This window comes from Gouania willdenowi, chromosome 6, assembly GCF_900634775.1.
Source record: "Gouania willdenowi chromosome 6, fGouWil2.1, whole genome shotgun sequence".
Classification (NCBI taxonomy): Eukaryota; Metazoa; Chordata; class Actinopteri; order Blenniiformes; family Gobiesocidae; genus Gouania; species Gouania willdenowi.
The window spans coordinates 32,397,080-32,418,252 of NC_041049.1; the positions used below are offsets into that span (position 1 = coordinate 32,397,080).

The 21,173-nt window shown below is 38.1% G+C and overlaps 1 protein-coding gene and 1 long non-coding RNA gene across 2 annotated transcripts in view; one reads left to right on the forward strand and one right to left on the reverse strand.

Annotated features, from left to right (window-relative positions):
• The window catches only part of kcnq1.2 (potassium voltage-gated channel, KQT-like subfamily, member 1.2), a 323,859-nt gene that overhangs the window by 238,584 nt on the left and 64,102 nt on the right, over nt 1-21,173 (reverse strand). The window contains exons 7-12 of the mRNA XM_028450534.1: nt 15,352-15,462; nt 14,758-14,853; nt 14,324-14,461; nt 7,601-7,766; nt 2,357-2,413; nt 2,079-2,184 (exon numbers count right to left, since the gene is read on the reverse strand). Coding sequence (XP_028306335.1) covers nt 2,079-2,184; nt 2,357-2,413; nt 7,601-7,766; nt 14,324-14,461; nt 14,758-14,853; nt 15,352-15,462 — 674 coding nt within the window. The remainder of the gene's footprint in view (nt 1-2,078; nt 2,185-2,356; nt 2,414-7,600; nt 7,767-14,323; nt 14,462-14,757; nt 14,854-15,351; nt 15,463-21,173) is intronic.
• Nucleotides 12,541-20,915, forward strand: LOC114465495 (uncharacterized). The gene is made up of 3 exons (XR_003674310.1): nt 12,541-12,551; nt 19,519-19,524; nt 20,857-20,915. It is a non-coding gene; the product is annotated as an uncharacterized LOC114465495 (long non-coding RNA).

Sequence of the window (21,173 nt, forward strand, 5' to 3'; positions counted from 1 at the left end):
CAAGCAAAGAAGCAGAGAAAAAAACAGGAATAAGTCAGCTCACGTCAAACACAGATGGAAGGAGAGAAAACAGCTCAGTAACACTGGAAACTGCGTGCACTCCAGCCACCACAGGCACAGTGGGTGGATCATGTGCACATATTCAGATAAGGAAGCTGAAATGACATTGCTGGCCTCCATAGCGTGACACCCGAGGGAAAACAAACAGCTGTTATGGGAGTGCCCAGCAAGAAGTACATCTCAGCAGCTCAGTTATGGGCACACCAATCCAGCAAAAGACATAAACAGAGGATTGCTGTCACTGTGACGGAAAAACAGACACCAATGAACAGCCAGAGGTCTCTCACGCACACAGAAACAACATGACGGCTAACTGCAAACTATTAAACTGTGCACAGATTAGGTTTTGTTGAAAAAATAAATCACTGTGTAAATGTGTTCAGAGCTGTTGAGAGTTTGTACGCTCAGATCTGTGCACATTATTTATCCATTTATCACCTAGTGTTGTTTGCACACGACTTTACAGCAGTCTCAGTGAGAAATGAAATTCAAGACAGAAAATATTTAATGTTCCAAATATAAAGCAGCAAGGCTCTGAAAAGTGAGCTTTGGTTTGCTCTGTTTTTCTTTCATTTCCACTTAAATTTTAAATGAATTTATAAACAAATTACATATTTCACTTTGAAAATAGAGAGACTTTCTATAAACAACGTCAAGCAGCATACAGTGAGGGGCGAATTCACAAATGGTTTAGTGGTATTAAAACGTGTGCAAACGTCACTCCACACTCTAATAACGAGTACAAAGCCCAGGAAATCAGGAGTGCACCACCGCTGTGCTTCCCAATGCGCCCTCAACCCATTTAGCGCATTTCCCTTTAATGAATATGCATAGTAGGCAGATCTTCCAGGGGGAGCAAAAATATAGGAGGAGGAAATCCAAATAAAAATATGTAGGGGGAGCAATGCGATTCATGAAATCTGGAACTGTTTGCAGTGATATTTTTAGTACACAAAAAAAGTACAGATGAAAAGCAGGTGCAACCACACATGCAGAGATTATCACTGCAGTAAATGTGGACAGAAAACACAGCGGAGAGGAAAAAAGGTTGCAGTTGTGTGTGTGTGTGAGAGAGAGAGTGGGTCACTGTCTAACACACATGCACACAATCTGCCGCGCGCATGCACCTTCACTCACAGTCACATCCACGCACATTTCTCCACTGTGGGATGAATGATTAATATCGAACTGCTGTAATTCATCCATTTTTTTATTTGTTTCCTCTAATAACACCTCCCATTCTGCTGCTTCACATTTTTATTTTCACTTCCGCGCACTTTATGTTCAACACAACACGTACAAAAGACTCATTTAAATAAGGGCGGTCTGTACCAGTTCTGCACTAATGATTGGTGCAATCTTGGTGAATTCCGCGTAGCAGGTGAGGAAACTGCGTCACTAGATGATTTACCACCCTTTATTTCAGATATTAGTGAAACTGCCCCTGAGTGTACGATGTACAGCAGCTGTGCCACAGACCACGTTCACCTGTACTGGTCAATGGCCCAGTGGTTGGCCACCACAGCTTTACAGCAAATCTCAGCGATGGTCAAGACTTATCACAGCAGGGACCACAAAAATGTTTTTATATGATACGAGAGTAAGTTTACAACATTTATGTCAGAATTTAGGATATGTAGCAATATATGCATTAATACAGAAAAAAATAGAGGGTTCGTGTGTGTTTTTGGAGCCTTTCTGTGTATTTTTGTGTTAGGAGTCATCATTAAATTTTTTACACTATGAAAACTCAAACATGTTTTACAATTTTCGAGAGGGATTTTCTTGACATTTCTCTAAAGACCACAGCCCTAATCCTCCTTCCAACTGTGTACCTGATATGGCCTCAGCCCTCGAGAGCCTCTTCAACCCTCAAGAGAGCAGGACAGAGGAATTTTATTCTGGGAGCAGTGACAAAAGGTCTTAGGGTGGAGCAGAAGGGAAGCCAGTAAATTACGGTGCACAGAGGCCAGCGCAGGGGCATCAGAGGAAAAATGGACAAACTTTCTTAGACTCACTGAGTTTTGGCGTTCATCACAGGCAAAGGAATGTCCTCGCTCATGAAGTCAAGCTCATCAGTTAAACTGTTGGCCCGGGAAATATCGATGGATGTGCTGTTTTTAACTGAAAAAGACCAGAAATAGTTTTTCACCAACAGTGTCAACAAACTCAGGGTTTTAAATGAGAGGTCATCATTAAAATATATATATATATATATATCATAAAGCTGTGCTTCTAAAGCTAAGTTATCTCATATATTAAAAAAAAAAAAGCAAAACTAAACAAAAGTGAATACCTGGGGAGCCCGGGCAACTCAGAGTGAAAGACGACCAAGAATGTGGAGGAGGAGGGTCTGGAATCGCAGAGAAATCGGAAACAAAAGAAACAAAGGGAGAAAATAATTTAATCAGTATATTCAACAAAGTTCAACAAGATGAGGTGAGGGTGGAAGTCATTGGAATCAGTTAACTCAATGTCATGTTCAAGAAAGTGGTTATAAAGGCCATAAATGGATGTAAACAGTGACTCTGCAGCAATACTCAAATTATTGTCAACAATACTTAGGTAGGTTGTGGTGATTCTGTGATGATTTTCATCAGTAAAAAGAAGAAAGAAGATCAGGGTGAAGGTAAAGTGACTCTGCTCCGGAAAAATACTGCATAGTCTGTCCTTAACATGCAAAAACCCTGGTATTCCATGTCAGTAAGCTCTCTGTCAAAGCTTTCATTTTGGTTGGATACACACCCAGACACCAAAAACTATCTAAGGAGAGTCCGTTTGTTTGATGTGCTTTGTTTGCTTGTTCACTCTGGCCCAAATGAGGCGTACAAAGTGGCAAATGAATCGTCGAGGAGTTAAAACACTCCAGTACTGTACACAACAGCAGAAATTCACACTCAACAAACCAGGTAACGTTTCTCGTTTCCAATAATGATACAGTTTTGGTGAGCCTGTGTGAACTGGATCCTTGGTTTAAAGAATGACAGTCACTGTGGTCCGCCTCAGTTTCAGCTCATTACAGAGACATCAACAAATATTTTAGCTCCAAACACAAGCTTAATTACAATCATGCAGTGTTTAACAAGCAAGGAAAATATTTCTAGAGCAATGTCTGCAAGAAGAAGGAAACAGAATCAAAATAGCAAAAGGTAAAGTTGTGGAGAGAAGAAAGCAGCTTAAAACAGATAAAGGAAGCCAAAAGCAAAGACCAAATCAAGAAAGTTACCTCTAATCACTGCAGTCTGCGATTTCCAAACCTTCCCTATCCATGTTACAACAGTATTCAGTTCAAAATTGCCATGGTCCCTACGGGCCAATGCATTTCTAGTTGACGTTAATCTAAACCCCAAAATCTTATTATATGTGCAGAGTGCAGAAGGACAAGAGAGCATGAATGTAGGTGCACACAGTGCAGCCGAGGAGAAAGGAAAGCACCACTACCTTTGTCTAATAGAAAAAAAAAGTTGAATTAATTTGTCATTATACCTTACACACAATTTACAAAGCTTTTTCATTAGGTGGTTGTTAACGATTAGTTTTGTTTATTTGGTTAACATGTTGGGCAGTGGTACTTCATGGTAAAAATGAAATAAAAACTATGAGACTCCACATCACACAATGCAGTGAGCAAAACTTTTCCAATAACTAAAAAAAAACGAGTGTTTACAGTGGAGATCAAAACCAACCTTTGAGATCAGGCCTTTAAATGAACTTTTTACATCACCAGCCAGCATGGCTAGTAGATTCTTAAAGTTACCAGCCAACCAGATTTTCCACTAGCAAAATTATTTTCCAGCAAAAATAAACTACATTATGAGCCACAGAATAGATTTAAGTGTTCATGTTTCTTTAAATAGTTTTTATTTTAATTAATTGCAGAAACACATTAAAATGGTAAAAACAAAAACATTTAATTTAAAAACAATGTAACAATGCCTCAAAGGTGTAATATGGAATTTTGGGTGTGTTGGAGAAGTGAACCTTTTATAAAGTATATTCTTATAACTTAATAAACAAACTTAACTGTTTGAAGTTAGAAAGAAAGAAAGAATAGAAGTAATTAGTACTAAGAAATACATGTACTGTAGACAAAAAAATGTTTTACTAACATGCATGCTCTTCAAATGTAAACAAATCCCACTCCCACAAACTGCATAGTGCACATTTGAAAGATGAACAAATGGTCGAATACCAGCTACTCACAACCCGACATCTATTTAGTATTAAAACTCCTCAATTTCTTCTTCTTTTCAGATCCTCTTTCATCTTCATTTTCCCCTGTGTCAGCAGCAGCCTTCCTTTTTTGTGGTTCAGATTTTCAGATGTTTGTTTTTTCCTAACTAATTTTACAACTTAATTTCAGCTCCTATTATTTGTTTTGCGCCATTTCATTTGTCTTCTTCGATACCAAACCATAACAATCACGCTAACGTAAGCACGTAGCCAATTGTTGAATGACAAGTCACGACATAGCGTTCATGGGAAATGTAGGATTAGTACAACCAGCAGGGTTGGCAGATACACATTACGTTTTAAAATCTAAACACACAAAAACCCTCAAATTTCTTGGTGGAAAAGAGCCCAATCTGGCAACAATGACTAGTTTCATTGTTTCCACAGCCTGCCGATTCAAACAGACGCAGTGGTATTTGTTTCGTTCTTCACCAGCCAAAATGGCTGATAATACTACAATGTTACCTGCCAAAGCTTTACCCCAACATTGACGTAAGAAAACAGCCTTGTGTTACCACTGAGCTTTATGATGGATCCAACACAGACTCCATACTCTCCTAGACTCTTCCCGATCGGAACTGATAAATAGTGATTAGGGCGTTGGTGACGTAATGGCTAAGGAAGCAGGCTTGTAACCGGAGGGTCACAGGTCTGAATCCAACCTGGGCCATCACTGTGGGATGTTGAAAAAAATCCCCTAATCCTAACTTTTCGTATTGTACATCACTTTGGATAAAAGTGTCTGCTAAATGAAATTGTAATGACAGCTGACTGTAGACCTCTGCTCATTAATATCCTTCTTCATCACCAAACGTTTTTTTTAAACATGTTGACCAAAAAAAAAATACTACCAAAATCAATGGTCATATGATGATATAAAATGTGCCAGATCAGCTTTGATTTGGACGATTTTTCCACTTGAATGTAAACTTATCTCCTCTTTCATTACATGACATTCATCTAATTAGGAAGGAAATCCAACATCCTTCCCTTAAAAGTGGTTGTTCTTCTAGTGATGTTCTGCCCTTCATGTCATGTTTATGTCCCCCCAGCTCATTTTATGATGGCGCACTTTGACAGGAAAAACTCATTAAGTGTGTTTATTAACATGGAGTCTGGGGAACTTCATTTAGTGAGGTTGGTTTTTACCACAGGAAGCAAATCCTACATCCCCCCAAATCATAAACTGCCTGTACAGACCTGCGTTTAAATATTAGTGCTGTGCAATACTGCAACTCTTGGTATCAATCCGACAACAAGTAAATGGAAGCCAAGTATTGTGGATATTGATCTGATACCAGTTCCAGTACGTTTTAATAAGTAAGGTGGACGCAAAATGTGAGAGGATTTTAATGACCTTTTAATAATAGTGTGATATATTCTTTGTAGTTTGAGGAAAGCACACAAAATAATCAGGAAGTGAAAGTGGTGTCACAACCCCCCCTATTATTTAATTTTCTGTGCTCATCATCCTTTCTGCCATATTCTGCTCCATCACTCTGTTGTGATACCAACGTTAGTAACAATATTGATATTTAGGTAGATCCGCCCACCACTACTGAATATATAACACTATGAGTTAACATGGGCTTGCAAGGATATGTTCGTTTAATGATGTGGAACCCAGATTTGCTAACAGCGTCTGAGGAAATAAAGTGGATTATCATTGCTAGGAATAAAGATCATGCCTTTAGTGTGGCTGCAGCGTTGGAAGCGGCATTACAAGAAATTCCCACTTGTAACTTTGACAAGTGGGAATTTTAAGAGGGTTTTTTTTTTCCATTCCAGACCAGAATGAGAACCTCTGGTCTGCAAAGAGGACAACAGAAGCTGTAAAGAGCTTGTAACAGTGATCTCTAATCACTACTGAGACTGTAATGGCTTCCATGTGGCTAAGTGGAGACACCTGGCAACCATATTGGCTCTTAAAAGCATTCAGTTAGACCTCCTGATTACTGTGTGAAAATAGGACACCAGTCCACAACAGCACTGAAAAAAGTCATATTCTAAGTCATCCAATAGTAGGGTTGTGTATTGTTTGGATTTTAACAATTCTGATTCTGATTTTGATTGTCAATTTCAATTCCTGTCCTAAACGATTCTCGATTCCGATTCTTTGAGTTGTGCAGGTCAACAGGTCACAGATTTCACATATTTTTTTATTTGAAAAAGCCTCAGGTCATTTTCATTAATTCACTTTGTTGATACAGTTTAATTTGGTTGCTGTACTATAACTAAGGTATTCAATTACAAAGGTTTCCAACTGTAACTGTAAAGTTGAAACTTGCTGAAATAAAACTACAAACAAGTTGGCAGCAGTCTGAGAAAAAAAGAGCTACAGCCCAGGTAGATGTGAAACTAAATAAAACAAACTCAAACCCTGGAACAGCCATGTGACAAATCAATTAACAGTTCTTGTTGAGAAAGATTATTATTCTGGTTACAGTGGAAACTGAAACTATAAAAAAAAGTTATATTTTGAACTTGTATATATTGTAGGAAATATATTATATACAAAAATGTAATAGGAGTCTAAAGCCACAAAAATTGCACCACTTTAAAAAGATAATAGACTAATATAAGACCTCTTTACATGGAGTATAAGACAAAAGAGCAGTGGAAACTTTGGACATTTTTTAATCCTGAAATCTGTTGATTAAAGTAAAAGTACCCCAAGTATTTTTTCTTTATGTACTGTACATTAAAAAAAAAAGAGGAAGTTGCGTGTGTGCAGACTGATGGGAGAGAAAGTTGGAGGAACGCAAAAATACAGTATGAAATACATTTAACTCTGACATAGATAGCAAAATAATAATAATTTTGCCATCAAAAGCCCTGTCTCAGTGTTTTTTTTTTTTTGGTTTTATATAAGGAAACAATGTTCAGATGTTAGAGTTGTCACTAAAGCAAAAAAATAGCTTTAAAGTCAGTGACAGGGTTTTTTTTTGTACAAAAAGGCTTTTTTTCTCAGCGTTTTGCTCTGAAACTGAATATTTGTATAAAACTTGCTCTATTCAATGGCTAATTACAAGCCAGAAACAAATGTTTTTTGTTTTTTTTTTGATTAAAGTAGAGGCATCAATCTTTCAGAATCTGGTGTCAGCTTTCAGATAGTCATAGTAGAAAATATTCTGTGGGTCAAAATGCTCAAAAGCAGCTGGCAATGAGTGGGGTAGAAAATCTGAAAATGGCTGGCACTGAATGAGTTAATGAAGTAAGAGAAACGTAGGTAATAACATCTCATATCTGTTCGACATGTGAATTCATTACAACACATTCAAGTAGGCTGAAGGAGGCAGTCTGTTACCTTCAATAGCCCGTCCCTGCTCCTCCAGGAAATACGGCCCCTCTTTCTTGTCCTCTGAGTCATCGATGTAGTCATAGGTGATCTGAGGAATAGCCACAACTCTATCTGAGGTCACGCCCATCGCACAGTTTCGTCTGGACTTCAGCCTTCTCTTGTTGCCTTTTTTCTGACAAAGAAAAATATACCAATTCAGTAAATAATGTTAAATATTGTTAACAGGATTTCCCCAACATACACAGAAAACATATGTAAAAAAAAAACAGAACTGTAAGCCTTTGTCATCCCATCTGCTATTACTGCACTGCAGCAGGCCGAAACAGGTCACTGAACAAACATCTAAGTCCATGTCATTTCAACAAATGGCCCACGCACTTTGGTCTAAAAAAATTCAGAATTTTTCACCAATTGCTCCATGATTATTCAATAGGCACACTGACATTTTTTAGTTTGAAAGGATGAATGCTTTCTGATATATGGACAATTTAGTGAAGGGGGTATGTGTCAATTTTTGCTCGTTCTTATTTTTTTTAAATACATTTTCAGCTTCCAACATCTCAGGAACTACACCATATTGTCAACTGAAAATTGGTAAAATAATACAGCTCCACCTACTCTTTAAGAATATACAGAAACATCTGCTATAGAACCTTTGATTGTTTGCAAACATTGTGACGTATTTTGTTGGGCGGAGCTTAGTCTGGAGGCAAACCACCATAGATATATATAAACACTAGACTTACCCGTGCTGTTAAGACAATGGGGAGCGATGTAGCAACGTGGCGGTCATCTTACCTCAGACAGCTGGCCCCGCTCAGTAATTCGATGTCAATGGTGCATGTACTATTTAAGTAACCCTAACTTGCTCAATTTTCAACCAATGTTCAAATGGCAAGCGGCAATTTCAGCATGTACAAGCATCCTATGTCATACCTACAAATGATAAGGTTCGTAATAAGGCAAACCATTTGTAAATCCGTCAATATTTCATTGAGCTAAGGGTATTTTTGTTTAAGCTGATCACTCACCTTTCAACAGCTACCTTGGAGCGTCAGAACGTCAGTTGTCTGAGGTAAGATGGCTGCCGTTGAGCTACGCTGTCGAATCCTGCTTTCGTCATCTAGTGTTTATATATAGCTATGCTTTAGCCAACGGCGTTTCCGGATTTTGTCTCCAGCCACGTCACTCGTGATGTGGGCCATTAAGGGCATGTCCACCAGATAGGATTCACATTCTATCTGGTGGACATGTCAGCCAGCTCAATTTTGGAAAAACGTTTGTTGTGGTTTGAGGCAGGAACATGTTTGGGCTTTCAGTAAAAAAAACTTTGCATTTGCCTCAGCTCCCTGTAATTTCATCAGCTTTGGCTATGTGCATAGACTGTTCACATCACTAATGATTAGTCACATAAATGCATTGGTTCCTGGGTGACAGTCTCTTGAATTCAGAAAAATAAAATTGTTTTACCATTTTCATTGGCCCATAACTGCATGTGGGAATGGAAGGGGGAAAAAAATTGGATCTCTGTTTTAATTTAAAGTATAAACAATTTCTTGGCATAGAAGACAATTTTTCTTTACGCGCTACTTGGTTTTTATTTTGGACCCCAACTTGCTATTTCACTCGTCACAAATATTGAAAATTCTTTAGATGAGGTAATTGTAGCTTACCTCTATGTCTTATAATAATTTGTTGTTTATTAGTTTTTCACTAGTAACATAAGAATATGTAGGATGTATAGCAGATTTTTTTTTTTACTTTGAGAGAGTAGGTGTAGCTGTATTACTATACCAAGTTTCAGTTTCCTATGAGCTCCCGAGATATCAGAAGCTGAAAATAGAAGAAAATGACACATGAAAATCAACACATACTGTACACCCCTCACTAAATTGTCTATATTTCAAAAAGTATTATCCGATCAAACTAAAAATGTACAGCGTGCCTATTGAATTATTAAGGAACAATTTGCACATTTTTTGAAACAAGAGTGTGTGTCCTGAAAATTTGTTGAAATGACATTAAATGACCCAAGTGTTATTTTTTTAAATGCTGATCAAAGTTGTATGTATGTTAAATGTATGTATGTTCTCAACTGGTGCTATGGAAGCTGTTACTGCTGCACGTCGTTCAGATCAGCAATCAGGTGGAGAGGGAGAAGGAAGGGTATAAAGGGCTCAGGAAACCGGAAAGAGGAAAGGCACAGACAACAGGCGGCAGCAGACATGAAAGCAGAATTTTGTATTTGTGTAATTTTGTTTGGTCTAGAGGGTACCAGTAGTCTTTGTTTTTGTGTTTATTTTTTTTTTGTGCTTCGTACTTTTTGTGGTTCATGGTTGGATGCGGGTGTGACAGCGCTATGAGGGGTTAGCTAAGCATCCTCTCTACTTCTGCTCAGTTTGGCCAGGCCAGTCCCTTTGAGTTAAATATATCGATGCTGTTACTTTGAATACAAATCTCAAAAAACTTTTTGTAGTGTAGCATTGTTTATCTATATTTCTGTATTTTTGCAGTTTGTGTCTTTCTACTTTATGTATATTCTCCTTTACTTCAGTTTGAGATGTTATTTCTGTGAATATATTTAGACTATTTTAGTTGATCTTGTTTTATTACTTTTAGACTGTCTGCACTAAGGGTGTGAGTGAAACACAACTTTGATCCTCTGTATGTATTGTACATGTTATATGATTGACAATACAGCTGAGCTGACTGGCTTAATTATGTTTTGGTCATTTATGCCGATAGAACCTGGAATAGGTTCTAAAAAGACCGCAAAGTTTTTAGGACAAGGAGAGTTGATCTTTTTATCAACTCAAAAAAGATGAAAAGATCTTGTGGTTTTACGTTTTTTCTTTAAGGGGCTTTATTTATGTTCCAGAGCATAGCACAAAAAAAAGAAGATGAAAGACAGCAACTCTGTCAAAACTTTACAAATTCATATAATATGGGTGTAAAACAAGAGAAGATTAGGAGCTAAAACAAGGCCTCAAGATAAGTGAAGCAATGAAAACCATGAAATTCTAGAAATCCATTATCCAATGAGAAAATTGCAGCTGTCATTCCATATGCTTTCAATCTTCCATGTGCATCATTAAGTCACCTCTAATCAGAAATGTTAATTTTTACTTGACAATTAGATTGTAGCGCTATAGTGCTGGCTAAGAAACCACAAAACATTTATTAGATGAACCAAAAATCTTCCTGCTGAGACCAACTTTGTGAATTTGTCTGCATTTTTAGCGAAACACTAGCCATCCCCATATAAAGGGGTGTTAATTACTGGTAATGTCAGTGGAGATCATTCAATAACTGAGTGAGATCAGATAATGGCAACCAAAATAATGCATACTGATCTTATCTATTAAAAGAAGTGTGGGTCAAACACGTCTCCAACACGCCACCAGAGCTGATAGGTTTCCACTTTAGACTATATGTTAATTTCCACCAGGTCTGGTGCGCTGCGTGTCTGCCGGAGGGCTCCGGACTGTCGCAGCTGGGACGGAGCAGATACAGACTTCTATTTCTGGCAATTGGTGAAGCACAACGCAACAACTCAGCACAGAGCAAATACAGTGAAACAGGAAGTTAAGCACTTACTAAACATTAAAACATCTGGTTACTTTTTCAAAATAAGCCTCTTCAGATCATATTTCATCATATTATCTCTTCTCTGTTGGCTGTAGCTAAAAAATGTTAGGTTAGGACAACAACAACAAAAGCTAAACTTTATATTTTAATACCTTAAAACATGAAACAAACAAAAAAGCTGTGAAACTAAATAATGTAATAGATGCATATAAGTCTGAAAAGTGTTAATGTGTTTCCCTGTCACCCTTTTATTGTTATTTATTTATCTTTAACCCATTTATTTATGTTTCCTACCCTTTCTCTCTCTTTTCTCTATCTTTTTTTTCTTTTTCTAATAATATATGCCATTCAATATATTTCCCTGGCTCTATTAATCACATAAATGTCTGTCTGTATCTGGTCTTGTTTGTGAATATTGCTGCACTTCATTATAATATATGTCATTGAAATTCACTACTTAAAAAAAAAAACACACTTCCTTTAACTGCGTTCTCGCGCAATTATGTAAATATCGCGAGAACTCCTCGGTCTCGTGACATCAACCGGACTGCGTCGTGGCGCACTCAAAATGTAACTGGTGGAGATTCCTGGACGGCGGATAGCGGAGCAAAACCGGATAGGACGTATCCAGTGAAAAACACGGGTAAGAGTGGGAGGAAGAATTACACAATCCAAAAGTTACATAAAAGTTTAAAAAACAAAAACAAAACAGCAATGAACAAAGGGGATTATCACAATGGGGAAAGGGGAAATCACAATTAAAAATACAGACATTGATGGTGTGAATAACAAGTATTTATACGGAAAATCTTATGAAAACGGAAAATGGCAAGAACATTTGTAACATAAGCAGCGAAGAGAAAAAAATTAGAAAAACAATTCTGAAATGAGAGAAGGAGGGAAAGAAAGCAGAGAAAAGAGCGGAAGCATCAATATGTGTGGGTTCAATGCCACACAAAGATTTTTTTTGTTGCTGCTAATATACAAAAGGATTTGTCCCCGAGAAAAGCTGCAGTGACATCATCTCAGCTGACTAAGTCTTTGTGGGGCGCAGACAAAGACCTTCAGTCATCCTGCTGGAGTCTGGCCAATGGGGCGGGAGGAGCCGAGGGCTGTGTGTTTCTCTGCATTGTGTTCTTACACACGTGTATATTTGTATGTTTCAACTCACAGCTGCAAAGCTAATGTTGGTGCAGTGAACAAACAGTACATCACCCTTTATGATACAATCCATTTTTCAAACAGACAAAGTTGAAAATATTCTCCGTCAGAGAGCAGCTGTACTATGTAGCAGGATATAAACACGTTCATTCAAGCAAGGTAATTTCAGTCAGGCTACGTGCGCACTCCAGTGACACGGGTGGAGATTGTCGCTGTGTAGAGTAATTTACGTCACAGTTGAGGAATAAATCTTTAAAACTATGAAGAATTAAAATCCATAATTCAGACCAAAAACAACACTTTTGATGCAGAAAAAGCAGGAAGAAAAGAACACAGGGAGGAAGCTGCTGACACTGTTAATGCGTAAAAGCATTAGATTATACAGTATTATTCCATGGGATGATAAACGGACAGCGCTCTGATCAGTTTCACTTTATTACATCACAGACCTGTTTCTATTCAGGTACAGCAGTCCTCCTCTGTTTGTCACACACACACACTGGGATGAGAACGTATTGTTTCACTGTAGCATGTTCCTGCTGATGCTTTCTGGGTCACTTTAGCGTATGTACATGTATGAATGAATGACTTGATACATCTGTACATACGAAGACTGCCCAACACACAGGCTTTATCAGCTGACTGTAGATCAGTCCATCAGATATAAATCTATATCTTTCCTAAAGGATGTCATCGGTAAATGAAAGGATTGCATTAACGCATTAATATTCTTTCTTTCCTAAACATCACTGCAAACATCTGTCTCCTCTGTATTAAAGCAAACGCTCTGTGGGATTATTTCCTCAAACCTCCAGCGTGTCACACTCGGTCACGCTTTAGAGCTACAGGTACCGTATTAATGACAGATGATGATGATGATGCACTGATTATTTCTGAATGCAGGAATGGAAGATGTTTATAAAATCAGGCTTTCCACACAAACAAACGTTAATCTGTCGTTAGTATGAGGGGAAAAAAGGAGAGATTTTAACTGTGGTTCAAACAGAAGTTTGTTGTCGATCCTCAAACTGCAATAATCTGATCAAATCAATGTTACATTGTTTATCAACGAAGGCGTATCAAATTAAAAGTGCGTTTTATCATTTTCATGAATTCTAATGACATTTACAAGCATTGGGAAAAACTCCATGTGCCGTGATTTCTAAACAGCCCCCAAAACAATGACATCATGGCCGAGTCCGCCTCCTTTCCTTCAGCCAGCCTTCATTCACAGACTACGCGCTTTTGCTCTACTTACGCGTGGTGGGCATGTCAGGAGCCTGGACCAGAGAATATGCTCAGGCCAGAAGGGCGTAACTGCAGGCATGCAAAAAAGCGCTTAAGTCCAGACTGTTGATTAGACCCCTATGTGAACAGTACAATTCAGATTTTTTCAAATCTGACCCAGGCCACTTTTATACGTGGATATAAATCCAATACGTGCCTGATATTTTGTAATGTGACTGCTGTCTGAACAGAAGCAGTGGGGGGGAAAGGTAAAACCTCAGTAGAGGAGTAGAAAAGTAGATGGTGGAAGGAGAGCAAGTTCTAAAAATGAATAAACATTTATCAGTGCCACACACTCTGAGACGAGATGCCTCTATATTAACTTCCGTAAACAGTGCATGCCTGCGTGTGCACGGAGTACCTCAGGACATTTTTTGCACATGCAGGTCACTTCAGGGATGCATTTAATGTGTAAATATGAACGAGCATACAAAAAAAGAAAATCAGATTCATTTTCCAAATTAAGCATTAAGACTTGCAGTGTGAACATAGCCTTAGTTACCATGGGACCATGGGACCATGGTAACTAAGGCAGTGCAATAACTACACAAAATGTAAATTTTTTTTAATATAAAACAAAATTTTGAATCAAACACATCTACCGTACAACCAAATGTTCTAAAAATGAATTGATAAAATTATCTCTCATCAATAATTAAAATAAATGTATTCACAACAAAGTCAGACAGATACCGATATGTTCAGTTTCCTGATGGTGGGGCTGCAGTTGTCGGACTCTGCTAAGGTGACTGGCTCAGGGGTCAGGACGTACATTTTCCATGTAGCAGCGCAACCGTTAGGTTTCTCTGCAGCGTAGCACCTCCAAAGTGTCTGAGAAACACAGGGACCACAAACAGATGAGTATTTCAGACCTTGTAAACAATGTTCCAATCTGAGACCTCTGGTATTCCCCATGTGAACACCACAATATGTTTCTGTAAAGTGCAGTAGATTACAATACATTGTTTGAATACATTTTAACATTCTAGTCCTGTAACTAGTGAAGTTTGAATATTTGTCAAGTAACAAAGTGCTTATTTCTTTCTCTTCCAGGACCAAATATTACAATGGAATAGAACAGAATATTCTATATTCTCCAGACATTTCCATGAAAAATGAATCCTCACCTGAATGAGGGCGACTGCAGCAGGAATTTGTCTGTTGAAGTGCTTCTGTCTCTGCTTCTGCTGGACTTTCAGAGCAAACCCAGAACCCAGAATGCCCTAATGAAGGAAAATTATTCAGTTTAATGCAATTTAAAAAAAAACATGTAGATATTATTATTATTGCATTGGTAGAATTCAGAATGTTGTATCTAAAAGAGGAGTAACCTCAGACATAATACAGGGTGATTTTTATGGTTATCACAGACCTAATCAAACTTGGGCTTAACAGTTACCTCCACTGACTATATTAAGCTCTTATCTTTTGATTATTTTGTTTTTCCAGCATGAAATAAGAATATGAATTTTCAAAATAATCTTTACAAAATGTAAAATAACATTATATTATGGTGAGGGAGATTGATCTGGAAAGACTATATCAAAGTATCAAAAAAATCTACTCAGCCTTTTTATGGCAAATACCATTAACTAATAATACATAAGTGTTGTTTTTGTAAACATTGACGCACATATCAAAATCACCCATAAAAGCAAAAATACCTAAAAACCTAAACATTCTGATGAGCAGCAAAAAGTGTAATTTAATGTTGTATTTACAGCAGGTAGAGCAAAGAAGGAGATGGCAAAGACACTAAAGCAGGATGCTATGGCCTTTCCAATCCATGTTTGTGGGATTTTGTCTCCGTAGCCGATGGTGGTGACGGTCACCTGGGGACAAAGAGTGAAGAAATCTCCTGACATGATTGGAGATAATAGGTACATTGTACAGTGAATGCATGTCAGTTAAAGCCAACTTCCTTTAAAAGGCACATGACATCAGTTTTGACATCTAACGTTTTTAACACCATCTTATTCTAGCAAAGAAATCATGCTGCTATCCAGTAATAAAAGTGACAAAAAATGCTCAGTGTGGCCATAATCTTCAATTTAACATTGTATTTTCTACTTCTGCTGAGGGCCGCTGCTAAAGTCCAGCAGTCTGACTGTGACTTCATCTCAGAAATCCTCAACTCGCGAGCGATATGTCCAAAGCACACAAAAGTTTGATTTCTGGAGAAGTTCACTTCCAAAACGGTTCTCCCTCTTGCTCAGATGAATCTAAGCATGACCTGCAGATAGATGTTGAGCGTGGAGGATTCTTTCAGCCTTATCGATATGAACTAGAGGATGGATACTGACTCATTTCCTCAGTAATAAGGCAGTGCGCTTATTTTCTTCCAAACTGGCAGCACAAAAACTCCATGACCACTGCTTGACAATGTGCAGGCTTTAGAGTTCACACATTCAATATTGACAGACGTCTGTTGCATATTCTGACAAATACATATTTTAGACAGCGGAGAGTGTGCACGCTGATACACATCTGAGAAGTTTCTACAGTTGCTTGATAAAAGCAGGCTTTCCGCACTAACGAACTAAGATATTTTAACTGAGTTGGGTTCGGACCAAACTAGCACTCTAATATGAATTAAATCTGATGAGGAAGCAGCCAGACAGCCCTGTCTGTGCTCAGCTGTAGGAGCATCAGGCTCAGTGTAAATAAGGAAACTCCATTGGCAGAGGTCTTCCTGCAATGAGTTGCTCCACAGTATGGAGGCATCTTTGAGAGTCGGTGGTGTAATGAGAAGGATAATGCTATCTGGTCATCAGTCTGAGCTCACCGCGATAAAAACCTTTCCTGCTGGAACACCTGCCATTTCACTTTCACGATTGATAGAACAAAAACATGCAAGGACATTTGTCAAGCAGCCAATAGAAATGGCCAAAATCGTTTGTGGAACACTTGGCTTGTAAACAGAGCTTTGATTGGCCGAACAATACCAACACAGTGCTTATTTTTTTACAGCTTAAAGACAGAACAAAGAGAAGGAACAGCGGTCCAATATGCTGAAAGGTTAGCATGGATTTATTACCAACAGATGCCCAAAAATAACTTATATACTGCAGTTTTACAAGGCACATTTTACCCCAGATGAACCCAATTATGCTTAAATATGATGTTCTACTAAAATAACAAAACTTGATCATAAAATACAGCTACAACTATAAAGATATTAACCTAATTTCCTCCTTAAGTGAACTATTCGTGTAACACAAGTGTCAGAACTCTTGAAGATTTACACTTTAGGCTATTGAAGACAGCAAAGAAAAAGTTCATCAGCCACTCCGCATTTGTTTCTGTCAGCAGAGGCAAGGGCATTCAAGGCTCTAGCTCCTCAAAGGAAATTAGATTCCCCAAACCGCTAATCCTCTATGAGTGGAGGAATTTGCTGGGTTGAGGAGCAAAAACAAATCTCTTTAGCATTTTCATGAAAGCTGAGCCAATTCTGACACAGAGAGCACACTTGGCTTATCGCGGGTGTCTGAAGAGTGAGCTGCTACTGTGCTAACACAAAACATTAGGTGTAAGGTGAGATACTTTCAAGGCCTTTAAGAATGAGAAGGGAGAAGCAGTGGGTGTGTTTGTGAAGACTCTGGGTGTTTCCACACCAGGACAGTTCAGCGGACTCGGCTGGATTGGGCAGGAAAAGCAAAAAATTAGTGCTTTGGTTTGGTTTGTTTTCCTTTCAAACTGCCAGGAAATGCTCATGCGCCTGTGCAAGTAAAAATAAAAAGTACTTAGTAAAGACCCTAGGTCCTCAAATGGTCATACAAAAAAGAAACCATTCTCACTCAGATAAGTTGTTTACTGGCTTGTTGGTTTCAAGCATTTGTCAAATATGGTGGTTTGGACTCACCTGTACGCTCCATGGACTGGTCTCCACATATTCAGAACCTTATTATGTGCATAAGCGGTCACTTAGTCCTATCCTTGTTCTAACAGTTGTGACCCTGTAATAAATCTTGGGTAGCGGCCACATTATCATGAATGGCCATATTACCAAATATCAACAATACCAACTCCACAGCTTACCACAAGTAATTTTCCAACTTTTTCCTACTCTTTGTTAAATAGAATAGAGGTGGGACAATATATCGCACAACAGGATTAATGCAATAATGAACTACTATAAGTGTAGCTACTGTTGTGGGCTATGGGGGAAAATGCTGCTAAAGATCTATAGAAATATATTGTAAGATATTATAAAGAAAATAAGCTTGTGTTTAATCAGCAGAGTTTAACCTTTAACCTGTCTTTCACAATCAAACCAAATTTATTGAGCAATTTGAAGCTGTGCAAAAACATACATAAGATATGTTCTTATGATTGAGTGCAAATTGCTATCTCAAACAAATTATTCGAGAAAATGAACTCCAGCTTTCACAAATCAATCTAGACAGGGCTTGTCTGCATGTACCATTGATTTCAACACTGTTCAATGCTTTAAGATTGGCATGATCTAACATGGGATATTGAGCTACTCTCATAATCTTAAATTATGTATGATGATAGAGATTAGGGGTGTGCCAAAATAATCGATACAACAATATATCACAATATTTCATCTTGCGGTACGTTATTGATACACTGGCACAGAATATCGATTATTTTTTGATTTTATCCTTTTTTAAAAACATATTTTTTCCACAAGCTAAGTACTAAGCACAAGTTAAATGTTCTCAGGTTTTCAAGTTTACAAAGAACAAATTGATATTAGTATTAGCACTGACATGTATGTGCAGTCTGCAGTGCAGGTTTAAGTTAAACTTTACACATGGTGGTAAGTATAAGTTAAAATGTTTGCCCAGGTTTTCATAGACCACCCAGTTGTTTATATTGTAATGCACTAACTGAAATAAGCAGTGAAATTTTCCAAGTCCATTGTGCTCGTTAATGTGTCCATGTTTACAGATAAGTTCATAATACTAGCACTGAAGTGAGAGTATTTTCTGCATTCATTTTGTTTTTAATGATTTAAAGTGAATTTGCACAAATATCATTAACAATATTTTGGTGAAGCAATATTTTGTATCAGTCTTCCCATAAAGGCTTAAGCATAACACAAGGACATGTGACTAGTTGTGGTCAGTGTGCGTAAAGAAGAGCCACTGTGCAGTACACACTGTGTTTTACTTCATTCAGGTGAAATTGATTGACAATGTTTTGTAATTCCTGTTAAATGGATTCAGTGAGGTCAATAAATTCCGAATGTATTCAGTGACACAGATATATCGTAATGTATTGTAGATTAAATTCCCCACGATATATCGATTACCACAGAATCGCTGTATTGTGATATTGTTATTGTGGGCAAAAATATTGTGATATATTGTATTGTGAGGGACCTAGCAATACCCAGCTCTAATAGAGATAGTATTTTTTGATGTCTTTCTTCAGAGGAAAAATTTGACAGGACAAAATTAACTCCGGTGTCATTCATGAGTGTTACAACAGACAAACAAAATATGTTAAACAGAGGTTTATCAGGGAGCAGTAGATAGCCAGGATCAACAGAAAGAACTAAAGGCTGCACAACTGCATTAAACCAAACCCCAAAGAAAGGTTGTGAATCGCTGTTTTAAGGTTTATCAAAAGTTAATATATTTCCGTTCAGTATGTAGAATGACCAAAGCGCAGCACGAGGGCTCACAATCAGTTTCACTTTTAGTAGCTGTATTTTGCATCGTTTTACCTTTATGGGACGAGTTGGCATGTTTGTGACCCAATGCGATGCAGCGCTAGGACAAAAAAAATGGACTATCGTCTTAAATGGACCATTTCTGTGGTCAGAAGAGGTGAGGAGGAAGACCAAGTGACCTAGCAGCTCTGAGTGTTTTAAACAGCTGATGTCAGACTCTCAATCACAAGAGCCGTTTAAAAAGCCATGTGTTTTACTGTAATGTGCAATTATTTTTGGGCGAAAACAATAACAAGAGTGTGTGGATAGTCAAAGACAATCGCTATGGTAATCAGCTGTTGGAATTCCACACCTCCACACGCAGACTCTGCATTCACCAACACCCATTATTCATTACTTGAAGAGACTTTACACCCTTCACCCATCTACACAAAAACTAGTTGTAACCTTCCATGTATATATATGTTCGTTAATCAGTCTGTGCATAACCACTCTGTGTTTACTAAGTAGTTCACCCCCCCAGCCCCCCCCCCGGAGTAGCTGTAGTTTCAGAAATCTTTACCTGTCAACTTGATCTAGTGTCAATGCACTGCCCCCAGACATCGCGACCGGAGGTGTGGCCATGAGGTTGGTGATGTCAAGTGAATACTTTCTATATTACAGTCACATGCTGTCTTTAAAACCTACTAACTAAAATGTACTCAGGAGATCAATGTTGAATTTAGACATTGATTGCTTAATATTCAGCAATGGATGCCACTGCCGTACACAGTGTGATGTGCACCTGCACATTTAAATGCAGAAATAATTAGCACATTTCTACAAACACACTTGCAAGTTTGATTGAAGTGATAATTTAACAAAAACCAAAAAGGTGCCAACCCCAGAGAGTGTCTCTCTTCTTTTCATTGTATTCAGTGTGACCTGCACCACCCCCATCACATAACGACATTAATCCCACTATCAAAGTTTTAATTAAAAGAACTGACACTTCATATTGGTGCTCTAAAAGTTCATTGAAGCAGAATTCCCAGAGGTGAATGCTTTATTACCTCCTCTTTGTGGCACACTGATCCCCTGCACAAGGCTGCCATTGGTTTCTCATTACCCTGCACTTTCAATTCAAATGTTTAATTAACTGCTGTGGAAACCAGAAACCACTCACAAAACATCAACACATTTGCTACAGGCTTTAGAGTGGCAGCCACCAGCGTGAGAGGACTTCACTTCAGAAAACATTGTGCACATACTGTAATTTCCCACAGCTGATTCAGGGAAAGAAAAAATTAAAATGCTTTTCTGATAAAAGTTGGTTTTGGAAAAAAGTCATGTGCACTGCAGCGCAAATGTTTTGTACACGGTTTCCTAAACCATCACATTAACCAAAGAAACTCGTACAAACACGTACAAAGCAGTTCTCCTTCAGATCTTCTAACATTACCATTTGTTGTTAATCTGACTATCTAGGATTTCATTTGATTGTTGTGAGCAAAAATTGTTGAAATTGAATTCATAGAAAACAAATTGAAAAAAGCCAGGGTTCGAGCCCTGGGGTGGACACTTTGGTCCTTTCTGTGTGTAGTTTCCCCGTGCTTGCGTGGGTTTCGTCCGGGTACTCCGGCTTCCTCCCACAATCCAAAAGTGAATGTGTTTGTGAGTGGTCGTTTGACTGTGTTGCCATGCAATGGACTGGCACCCTGTCCAGGGTGTACCCCCATCTAACACCCAATGAGAGCTGGAGATAGGCACCAGCAAACACCTAGCACCCTGAAAAAAAAAAGAAAGCCGGTCAGAAAATGGATGGATAGAAATTAGGGAAAAGTTGTAGCCTTTTTAGTGCGATAGTAATTTTATAAAAATTTTTTGATGGGAAGAAATGAGAGAAACAAACATTTGCGC